The sequence below is a fragment of the Syngnathus acus genome, chromosome 3, assembly GCF_901709675.1.
Source record: "Syngnathus acus chromosome 3, fSynAcu1.2, whole genome shotgun sequence".
In the NCBI taxonomy this organism is placed as follows: Eukaryota; Metazoa; Chordata; class Actinopteri; order Syngnathiformes; family Syngnathidae; genus Syngnathus; species Syngnathus acus.
In genome coordinates this window covers 17,229,611-17,241,915 of record NC_051089.1, presented here as the reverse complement: position 1 = coordinate 17,241,915, position 12,305 = coordinate 17,229,611, and the positions used below count along the sequence as shown (strand labels likewise).

Sequence of the window (12,305 nt, the reverse complement as noted above, 5' to 3'; positions counted from 1 at the left end):
GGGACTCCGGAGGCACCTGACAGGTACCGGATGGCCAAGCGGAACGCGGCTTCGGCGGTTGCTGAGGCAAAAACCCGGACGTGGGAGGAGTTTGGCGAGGCCATGGAGAATGACTTCAGGACGGCTTCGAGGAAATTCTGGTCCACCATCCGGCGTCTCAGGAGGGGGAAGCAGTGCAACGTCAACACTGTTTACAGTAGAGATGGCGTGCTGCTGACCTCGACTCGGGACGTCGTGTGTCGGTGGGGAGAATATTTCGAAGACCTCCTCAATTCCACCGACACGCCTTCCATTGTGGAAGCAGGGCCTGGGGACTCTGAGGCGGACTCTCCAATCTCTGGGGTCGAAGTCACTGAGGTAGTTAAAAAACTCCTCGGTGGCAGGGCCCCGGGGGTGGATGAGATCCGCCCGGATTTCTTAAGGGCTCTGGATGTTGTGGGGCTGTCATGGCTGACACGTCTCTACAGCATCGCGTGGACATCGGGGACAGTGCCTCTGGATTGGCAGACTGGGGTGGTGGTTCCCCTCTTTAAGAAGGGGGACCGGAGGGTGTGTTCCAATTACAGGGGAATTACACTCCTCAGCCTCCCTGGTAAGGTCTATTCAGGGGTGCTGGAGAGGAGGGTCCGTCGGGAGGTCGAACCTCGGATTCAGGAGGAACAGTGTGGCTTTCGTCCTGGCCGTGGAACAGTGGACCAGCTCTTCACCCTCAGCAGGATCCTCGAGGGTGCATGGGAGTTTGCCCAACCAGTCCACATGTGTTTTGTGGACTTGGAGAAGGCGTTCGACCGTGTCCCTCGGGAGGTTCTGTGGGGGGTGCTTCGGGAGTACGGGGTACCGAGCCAACTGATAAGGGCGGTTCGGTCCCTGTATCACCGATGCCAGAGTTTGGTCCGCATTTCCGGCAGTAAGTCGGATTCGTTCCCAGTGAGGGTTGGACTCCGCCAAGGCTGCCCTTTGTCACCGATTCTGTTCATAATTTTTATGGACAGAATTTCTAGGCGCGGCCGAGGCGTTGAGGGTGTCCGGTTTGGGGACCTCAGCATCACGTCTCTGCTTTTTGCAGACGACGTGGTGCTGTTGGCTTCTTCAGGCCGTGATCTCCAGCTCTCACTGGAGCGGTTCGCAGCCGAGTGTGAAGCGGTCGGGATGAGGGTCAGCACCTCCAAATCCGAGTCCATGGTCCTCGATCGGAAAAGGGTGGAATGCCCTCTCCGGATCGGGGATGAGATCCTGCCCCAAGTGGAGGAGTTTAAGTATCTTGGGGTCTTGTTCACGAGTGAGGGGAGGATGGAGCGCGAGATCGACAGGCGGATCGGTGCAGCGTCGGCAGTAATGCGGACTCTGTACCGGTCCGTCGTGGTAAAGAGAGAGCTGAGCCAAAAGGCAAAGCTCTCAATTTACCGGTCGATTTACGCTCCTACCCTCACCTATGGTCACGAGCTATGGGTCGTTACCGAAAGAACGAGATCCCAGATACAAGCGGCCGAAATGAGTTTTGTCCACAGGATGTCCGGGCTCTCCCTTAGAGATAGGGTGAGAAGCTCGGTCATCCGGGAGAGACTCGGAGTAGAGTCGCTACTCCTCCACGTTGAGAGGAGCCAGATGAGGTGGCTCAGGCATCTCATCAGGATGCCTCCTGGACGCCTCCCTGGGGAGGTGTTCCGGGCATGTCCCACCGGTAGGAGACCCCGGGGACGACCCAGGATGCGCTGGAGAGACTCTGTCTCTCAGCTGGCCTGGGAACGCCTTGGGATCCCCCGGGATGAGCTGGATGAAGTGGCTGGGGAGAGGGAAGTCTGGGAGTCCCTCCTGAAGCTGCTGCCCCCGCGACCCGACCCCGGATAAGCGGAAGAAGATGGATGGATGGACGTTCATGTAATTGGAGTGTCTTGCGATTTGATTCTATTCAGTCTTTTTTGAGGTTGGGGTAGATCAGCGTATTTTTTTAAATCATTCGTGTAAAGAAACATTTTTAAAATATGGGTATGCCTTTTACACAGTCCTCTTCATATCACCCTAAAAGTTTTCATTTAGATTAGGGCTTTGTGCAATAAAGCTTGTTATTTGCTTCTGGTGAATCCCTTGTTTTCTTGAGTTGGCTGTACAATGTATGTCAACTTTTTGCGGTGTGGTCTTGAAAGATGGAAGACTTTTGTTTTTACCTTTTTTGGATTAGTCACACCAAAATTGTTTGGGATTAACTTAGTTTAACTCATATTCCGCAAATGCAATATTAATCAGAATGCCGTATTTAGACTAATGGGGGCAACATACAACATATTATTGTAAAGAAACGTTTGGGGTTGACTTTTTTAAAGGCTCTGCAGCAAACACAAACTCCAGCCAAATCGGCCACCACAGGTTAATTAAAGGCCATGGCATAAAAATGTTTCTTTAATCGTACTTTAAATGTTTCTACTGAGGTAGCAGTTCTGATATCTATCGGTAGGGCATTCCAAAGCTCTGGAGACCGAATAGAAAATGCTCTAGACCAGGGGTGTCCAAACTTTTTGCAAGCTTTCTACATAATTGTTTAAGCGTACGTGTTTCATCCGTGAAACACGGAGTAGACTTTCTACAGAGAGTTTTAAGACGTAGAGGCGCTACAGAGTCGATGGCAATTGACAGTGTCGCGTTGAATTCATTTGTAAGATTATCAATTGAGCCAATATATGCGGCAGTAGCCGGTGGCAGTAACTCAGAGAGCGCAATCACAATTACGAAGTTACTATTACGGCTGCTGTAACTTTAATTGCACTCCTGTCATTGACAGAGAGCTAAAATTTCTGATTTTATTAGGTAGTGTTCGGACATAACAGTAGTGTATGGCAGTACCATTATATTTGAGGTTGCCAATCCTTGGGATAATACCAGATCTAAGGTATTTTCATTCTTATGCGTTGCTGCCTGTATTGCTTGCGTAAAACCGAACGTTATCAATTACTGTCTGAAACGCCAGAGTAAGTGGCTCTGACGGTACATTTATATGGATATTGAAATCCCCCATAATTATTATATTATCCGCATTTGTCACTAGGTCAGCCATGAATTCTGAAAATTCAGCCAGGAAACCAGAGTAAGCCCCGGGTGGACGTTAAATAACAGCGAGATAAAACAATCGCAAGGCTGTGGATCGGACAACGAGAACTTCAAAAGTTTTAAATGCGTTAATCCAGGGGTGTCAAATTGATTTTTTTCGCGGGCCGCATTGTAGTCATAGCTTCTTTCGGAGGGCCATTATGACTGTCAACCCAAATAAATGTATGAGCACCTCATATTATATACAGTAAAAGCTACAAAACAAACTGACAAATAACTCGTTTTCAAATCACATGAGTAAAAATTGGTCAAATATTTTAAAAAAAGATGTTATTAAAACTGAAGACAATTTGCAATTCTAGTAATGACACACGAATTTGATGCACAATTTGTCTTCGCGGCCCACATAAAATGATGTGGCGAACCGTATCTGGCCCCCGGGCCTTGAGTTTGACACCTGTGCGTTAATCGAACGAGTGCTAAGAGTCTAAGAAAAGTCTAAGAACGGAATTGGAGATAAGGGCTTCACCACCACCTTTTTTATAAGGACGCGCAACATGCAATCTCACAAAATTTGGAGGCGAGGCCTCATTAAGCGGCAGTGATTCATTAGGTTTTAACCAGGTCTCGCAAAGACCAAAATGTTTAGATTATGGTCTGTGATGAGGTCATTAACGAGTAGCGCTTTCATGTGGAGTGATCTAATATTCATGAACCCGAGTTTCTAATCGGTTGATCAGAGTTCGTATCTATCGGAGGATTTTTGGACGAAATATGAGTAAGATAAAATGGAGCCCAAAGTGTGTGATTAAATCAGATCCTAATTTGTAAAAAAATTGTATTTTCAGGACTACCAGGTGCTGATGCTCATATACCCAAATTGTCCTTCTCTGCTGCCCTTACTGTTCCCATGGAGATTCCAGGGACCATTATCTTTGACAAGATCTTTGTTAATGAAGGTGACTTCTATGACCCCAGAACAGGTAAACATAATTTATTTATTCTTGTCAATGATTCACAAGCCAACAATTGGCCTGGCCCTCTATGAGGTGAATAGATCCAGATCTTCAAGTCTCATTTTCAATTTAGAATATTGATACATTTTTGTTCTCGTGATATTTATGTCTCCAAGGTTTATTTAAGCAAATGCTCATCTCTTCCTCAGGTATTTTTACTGCCCCAGTTGATGGACGCTACTTTTTCAGCGCCATCCTAACAGGCCACAAGAATGAGAAGATAGAGGCAGTTCTTTCTAAATCCAACTATGGCATGGCCCGGGTGGATTCTGGTGGCTATCAGCCTGAGGGTCTGGAGAACAACCCTGTGGCTGAAGTTAAAACCTCTCCAGGCTCTCTTGCTGTTTTCAATATCATCTTGCCCCTACAGACTCAGGACACAGTCTGCATTGACTTGGTTATGGGAAAACTGGCCCATTCTGTGGAACCACTTACCATCTTTAATGGGATGCTTCTCTATGAAGATATGTGATGGCTTCTTGTTGATGTCTGAAAAATTTCAGACACTAAATGACAAGGACAGAGTACCTGAATAATGGAGTTTCCAGATAAGTCAAGACAAGCCCACAGGAGGCAGCACCAAAACAATGATATCACTTTGGTATTAGGAAGTGACCAACAACTTTATGTTAAGAGTAAAAGTTCAAAGTATTGAGAAGTTTTAATTTTTATAATGTATCAGATTATGTGACAACAAACTTGGTTAACCAGTTTAATGTGATTGTCCTCAAAACTTACTTTTCTGCTCAGTATTGGTTTATATAGATAAATGCAGTACACACCACAAGTGTGTATATCTAGAGGTTAATGTTAATTATAATTACAATGTGTTAATGTGTTTAAAACCTACACCTATGTAGTAAGCAACTTTATGTTAAGTGTGGTAACTTGAGAACATGCTGTGGTCAACAAGTTTATGTTTTTGGACTTATCATTCTCAACTTTCACGGGACTTTATATGTCTATGAAATTTCTGACATCTTTGTTCAGTCTGAAAGCAATTATACTCCAGTTTGTACTGGTAAGAGTTTCTCTTTTGAATGTTTTATCATACATTGCACATTTTTGGGTTATTTTGCGTTTCCAAATGTCTATATGTCACCCATGAGACATACTAATTTTGATTAACAAGTAAAGAACAATAGAATCTAGTAGTATTCTGTACTATTTGGTTAGTCTCTGCAGATGGTTACTAGAATTTTAATGTACTTTTAATGTATTAAGAGCACATTAGAATTACTGCCTCACAAAATGGTAAAATGTCTTTGTTTTGTCTTAAAGAGAATGTAAGGTATTAAAAATTTAAATATTTAATGCAAACATTTTTGTCATATTTATTATGTATTGCTTTGAGATTTTTGATCAATTAAGTTACACTGTGTGCGCGTGTGTGTGTGCGTGTGTGTGTGTGTGTGTGTGTGCGTGCATGTGGGTGGGTGGTTGCGTGCGTGCGTGCGTGCGTGCGTGCGTGCATGTTGTATGCACACGCACGTGCGCATGCATAAGTTTGATGTGAGCTAAGCATGATTGAAATTTCCATAAACCAAAAATAAACTTGTGTTCAAGAAAAATAGGACAAATATTTTATTTTCAGGATTGATTACTTACTTGGAAAAGCGCTTGGACATTAAGGGTGTATTCAGACCAGAAAAGTCCTTTAATCCGCTTGTTTGGTTCGGGCCAAAAGCGGACTTAATTTTTTTCGTTTGGTGCGGTTCCTATTCAGACTATACATTTTGCATTTTTGGACAGCAATGACAGGCGGCACACAGAGCACAGACCCGGAAATGGAGAAAAACGTGTTTCTGCTCTGCATATTTGTGCTGTTGGTTCGGTTCTTTGCTGTTTGTATTCACACCTGAAGCGAACCTCACCAGAGTTCGTTTGGAAGCAAACCGAGACCACTTGAAAAAGTGGGTCTCGGTCCGTTTCTTTAATCCGCACCAGGATTCGTTTGCATGTATTCACACCTGCACAAAGGTCCGGAACAGCGTTAGAATCGACCCCTGGTCTGTTTAAGGCGGACCAAACAGTCAGGTCTGAATACACCCTAAGTTAAAGCTAATTTATGTTTTCAAAGTTATGCATACCCAAAAACTAGTGCAGCTCAATTTAATCCGAAATTATGAGTACAAATTACCCATAAAACACAACTAGTTCCATCAACTTCACAAATGTAAGTTTGTAATACTTTTCGCAAAACTTGGAATAATGTGTACTTAATCTCTTGAATTATTTTGAACGTTCGGGTTTCCAGTGAACCGGATCCTTTCCCATTATGCAAGCAGCTGATAGGCCTTAGTCAAATAATGGTGTCAATAAATACAGAGCTGTTGTAATGATTCTTTTCACGCTGTTGATTCTTGAAAATCCTTAGACCTTATACACCCATAGCAAAGACTTTTTCTTTTACTACTGAACCAGCTGAGCTCATTGAGTTGGCTGCTGGTTGATTAATCTTTTCCAGATGTTTCTACTTCCATCAGCTCAGTTCAGATTACTTCTGAATATTTACCCATGTCACAGTGGGAGAGGTGACTCTTGCATATCACATTCTACGGGGCAGTTCAAGTTGCACACATAGCACATGTCAAAAAGATTGAATCAGATCACACGTCTACCTGCAAAGCTACCAATCAGGAAACTATTAGGTTTGCAATGGTTTTACAGTGTATCAGAAAAACATCTGGAAGTAGTTCTCCAAAGTTTTATTGTTACCATGGTAGTAACCTGCAGGTTGTCACCAAACTTCTGGATTTCTTTATGGACGTATGCCTTTGAGAGTCTTAAATCAAATTACAAAGTCAAAAATGAGACAAACAGGTTCTAGATCTTCATCCACCCCAACCCTCTCTGCTCTATTCAGTGAGACAAACGTGTGAGGGATACATATACATATTTATGTAATGCCTGACTTGACCTTCGGTAGCCAAATGAACAGGCAATAACAGCCAGAAAAAAGTTCATTCACTCCTGCAAAGAGTCACACAAACATCAAGTTTTTATCCAAAACTTTTGCATTGATTTATAAATACACAGAGCCTATTGAACTTCACATACGCTTGCTTGTGTGTTATTACTACACAAACTGCAAAGCACACAGTTCCATCCATCCATCCATCTTCTTCCGCTTATCCGGGGTCGGGTCGCGGGGGCAGCAGCTTCAGGAGGGACTCCCAGACTTCCCTCTCCCCAGCCACTTCATCCAGCTCATCCCGGGGGATCCCAAGGCGTTCCCAGGCCAGCTGAGAGACAGAGTCTCTCCAGCGCATCCTGGGTCGTCCCCGGGGTCTCCTACCGGTGGGACATGCCCGGAACACCTCCCCAGGGAGGCGTCCAGGAGGCATCCTGATGAGATGCCTGAGCCACCTCATCTGGCTCCTCTCAACGTGGAGGAGTAGCGACTCTACTCCGAGTCTCTCCCGGATGACCGAGCTTCTCACCCTATCTCTAAGGGAGAGCCCGGACATCCTGTGGACAAAACTCATTTCGGCCGCTTGTATCTGGGATCTCGTTCTTTCGGTCACGACCCATAGCTCGTGACCATAGGTGAGGGTAGGAGCGTAAATCGACCGGTAAATTGAGAGCTTTGCCTTTTGGCTCAGCTCTCTCTTTACCACGACGGACCGGTACAGAGTCCGCATTACTGCCGATGCTGCACCGATCCGCCTGTCGATCTCGCGCTCCATCCTCCCCTCACTCGTGAACAAGACCCCAAGATACTTAAACTCCTCCACTTGGGGCAGGATCTCATCCCCGATCCGGAGAGGGCATTCCACCCTTTTCCGATCGAGGACCATGGACTCGGATTTGGAGGTGCTGACCCTCATCCCGACCGCTTCACACTCGGCTGCGAACCGCTCCAGTGAGAGCTGGAGATCACGGCCTGAAGAAGCCAACAGCACCACGTCGTCTGCAAAAAGCAGAAACGCGATGGTCCCCAAACTGGACCCCCTCAACGCCTCGGCTGCGCCGAGAAATTCTGTCCATAAAAATTATGAACAGAATCGGTGACAAAGGGCAGCCTTGGCGGAGTCCAACCCTCACTGGAAACGAATCCGACTTACTGCCGGAAATGCGGACCAAACTCTGGCATCGGTGATACAGGGACCGAACCGCCCTTATCAGTTGGCTCGGCACCCCGTACTCCCGAAGCACCCTCCACAGAACCTCCCGAGGGACACGGTCGAACGCCTTCTCCAAGTCCACAAAACACATGTGGACTGGTTGGGCGAACTCCCATGCACCCTCGAGGATCCTGCTGAGGGTGTAGAGCTGGCCCACTGTTCCACGGCCAGGACGAAAGCCACACTGCTCCTCCTGAATCCGAGGTTCGACCTCCCGACGGACCCTCCTCTCCAGCACCCCTGAATAGACCTTACCAGGGAGGCTAAGGAGTGTGATTCCCCTGTAATTGGAACACACCCTCCGGTCCCCCTTCTTAAAGAGGGGAACCACCACCCCAGTCTGCCAATCCAGAGGCACTGTCCAATAATAGAACACCGCTCTGGTTCAGATCGGGGGGGCCGTTCCTCCCAATCACGCCCTTCCAGATCTCACTGTCATTGCCCACGTGAGCATTGAAGTCACCCAGTAGAACGATGGAGTCCCCAGAAGGAGCGCTCTCCAGCACTTCCTCCAGGGACCCCAAGAAGGGTGGGTACTCTGAGCTGCCGTTTGGTGCATAGACACAAACAACAGTCAGGACCCGTCCCCCCACCCGAAGGCGGAGGGAGGCTACCCTCTCGTTCACCGGGGTGAACCCCAATGTGCAGGTGCCCAGCCGGGGGGAAATAAGTATACCCACACCTGCTCGACACCTCTCACCGTGGGCAACTCCAGAGTGGAAGAGAGTCCAGCCCCTCTCGAGAGGGCTTGTACCGGAACCCAATTTGTGCGTGGAGGCAAGTCGGACTATGTCTAGTCGGAACGTTTCTGCCTCGCACACCAGCTCGGGCTCCTTTCCAGCAGGAGAGGTGACATTCCATGTCCCAAGAGCCAGCTTCTGCAGCCGGGGATCAGACCGCCAAGGTCCCTGCCTTTGGCCGCCGCCCAGCTTACACTGCACCCGACCCCTTTGGCCCCTCCCACAGGTGGTGAGCCCATGGGAAGGGGGACCCACATTTCCTTTTCGGGCTGTGCCCGCCCGGGCCCCATGGGCGAAGGCCCGGCCACCAGACGTTCGCCTTCAAGCCCCGCCTCCAGGCCTGGCTCCAGAGGGGGGCCCTGGTGACCCGCGTCCGGGCGAGGGAAAACAAAATCCATTTATGTGTTTCTTCATAAGGGACTTGTGTGAGCCGTGCTTTGTCTGGCCCCTCACCTCGGACCCGTTTGCCATGGGTGACCCTACCAGGGGCATGAAGCCCCAGACAACATGGCTCCTAGAATCATAGGGGCACGCAAACCCCTCCACCACGATAAGGTGACGACTCACGGAGGGGCAAAGCACACAGTTAAGATACAAATTAAGTCTGCACAGCAAATATACTGGAGTTAATTCAACATCACTGGTTTTAATTTGAACACTGGCAACGTGTCTATAAGCAGCCACACTACCCCATTTATAAAAGTTTTAAATGTTCAACACCCAATAGTGAGTTCCAACAGGCAAATTATTGTTGAAAGTGAGGTAATATTGACATTATATAGTGTTTAGGTTAACAATTGTGTTTCCCAGCTCAGCTTGTGAACCTTGCATGATGAAACTCATAAAACAAGTGAGCCGTAATTGGTTGGTACCTGAGCAACTGTGCTGTTATTTTCAGATGATTACAAGTGGCAAGTGGTCACCCCAAGATGGATAAGAATGGGTGGATTTTGCTGTTCTATTTATATTCCACAGATTACACTCTTGGGAATGTTTTGAACATACTGTGAAACTAACATAAGTGGAACTAAAATACTGCACCTTACACATAGCTGGCATTCAGCAGCCAAACTCATTGCTGTTCTTACATTTCTCACGCAGGATCGTAACGGGAACAAAATTTGACCAGGGGATACAAAGCTGGAAGTTCAGACATCCGCGAGAGACTCGGAGTCGAGCTGCTGCTCCTCTGCGTTGAGAGGAGCCAGATGAGGTGGCTCGGGCATCTGATTAGGATGCCTCCTGGAAGCCTCCCTGGTGAGGTGTCTCACCAGAAGGAGGCCCCGGGGACGACCCAGGACACGCTGGAGAGACCTTGCCTCTCAGCTGCTCTGGGAATGCCTTGGGATCCCCCGGGATGAGCTGGATAAAATGAATGAGAGGGAAGTTTGAGCTCCCCTGATGAAGCTGCTGCCCCCATGACCCGACCCTGAATAAGCATTAGATAATAGATGAATGGAATCACCGGCAGCCGTCACACGCCGAAAGTTAATCATCACTGGTGCCCGTACGCCCTCACGCACCGAAATGAAATCATCAAACTCTGGGACTACTTAGACGTGCGCACACATGCATACACATTTGTCACTGAGATTGGCAAGGTAGGCTGTGTCCGACACGCTGAAGGAACGAAGCTTGAAGGCAATCACTGCAGTTTGTAAGTGTTTCTTCGACTGGTCAAAAAATCTGTACGTTAAATGTACCATTAATAAAAACAAAGTATTGGACAAAAAGACGGTAACAAACTAGCGGTCAACAGAAATATTGTCATCCAGTCCCCTCTCTCCCACAAGGCAAACAAACATTTCTAGGTAGACACAGTTTGGCTCAATTGGCACTATTTACGATTCCTTTGGCTGCTCATAAACACTGTACACATTGTATGAAATGGTAATTTATTATAGATGACAGCGGCTGTACAGCGATATTAATAAAATGCTGAGCACTGTAACTAAGTGCTTTTGAGCTGAAGTCTATCAGTGTTTTTTTTCGGGAGACCAGTAAAGAGTGCATTACAGTAGTCAAGCCGGCTTGAAATAAAGGCATGAATCAGTTTCTCAGCATCATTTTGATTTATGAACGCTCTTACTTTTGCTATATTTCTAAGGTAGAAAAATGATGTTTCTGTCACCTTGTTAATGTGGGACTTGAAGCTTAGATCTGAATCTAAGATAACACCAAGACTTGTAACCTCGGATTTAATCCAGGGAGTTAATTTCCCCAAATTATTAAACATAGAGCTTTAATGCAATGAATATGATGATGAAACTGAATTAAGTAAATATGACTTAATATGGAGCAAGTTAATAAATAAAAACTACAGTTAACTTGACTTGGACTTGACCTATTTAAGGACTTGACTTGGACTTGACCTATTTAAGGCCTTGACTTGACTTGACTTGCCCAAGAAAAAAGAAAGAATGACTTGAGACTTACTTGAGACTTGCACATGTGTGACTTGGTCCCATCTCTGCAAATCACTGACTGCCTACTCTGTTCTCACTTTTTAATTTGCCAAAACTAAATTAATAAAAATAAAACAATTCGAACAACTCGAGTATTTATTATTTATATAATATTCAGGAGGCCATATAATGATTTTCTTGGAAAGATTAGATACAATTTTATTTCCATTATCGTGAAATGTTAATTATTAATTACATACTCTCCTGTATAACATTTAATTAATGTACGATGGCTTTTCCATATTTCATCGTTTGCATATTTATGCTGGTGTGCACCACTTTGATTTGTGTCATTTTTTTTAATTTTCCAAATGTATGAAATTAAAATTCCAACAGTTATAGCAATGTATTCCCGTCTACTATAAAGCTAGCTGATAAGGTACATGAAGTTCACTTAACGGCACTAACACTCTTATCTTAAATGATCGCTGTGGCAAAGCTTTTGTAAACAATTTGCTGTCTTTCAAATTTCGTTTTGGATGACGAGTGTTTTGCCCCAGCTGATGTGGCGCTACAAGATCTTGTATCGGTCTTGTGGCGCCCTCTATTGACTCGAATATGATTTGCAGTACTGCTGTGAACTGTCCTCACTTCTCATGACATCCATCATCAATAATAACTTGATAACTAGATGCTTTGTGATCCAAATCGTCGTTATTGGTTGAATACTTTCAGCTCAAACTGATCAATAAAATGCCCTCAGAATCAAGTGATGAGAATAAATACATTGAATAGGTCTTGTTACAGCCCAAAGTGAGAACAATCATAATTAGCACTTCAGCGATCCTAAAATGAACGTACCGAGTTGAGTAGTGCGAGTCTGAAAAGCAGCGAGATGACCAAGAAAATAGCCGCACGATTTTGTCTTTGTACTGTAAATGCACCGCAGTCGACATTCTCGAGGTACAATATATA

General features: G+C 45.8%; 1 protein-coding gene across 2 annotated transcripts in view; it reads left to right on the top strand.

The window, feature by feature from the left end:
* The window catches only part of LOC119120057 (EMILIN-1-like), a 33,815-nt gene extending 28,437 nt beyond the window's left edge, over positions 1-5,378 (top strand). The window contains exons 12-13 of one of the 2 annotated variants that reach the window (XM_037246642.1): positions 3,891-4,025; positions 4,208-5,378. In XM_037246642.1, the coding sequence (XP_037102537.1) occupies positions 3,891-4,025; positions 4,208-4,530 (458 nt within the window). In that variant the 3' untranslated portion in view covers positions 4,531-5,378. The remainder of the gene's footprint in view (positions 1-3,890; positions 4,026-4,207) is intronic. The other variant, XM_037246643.1, reaches the window with a different exon arrangement.
* Positions 5,379-12,305: the final 6,927 nt, after the last annotated feature.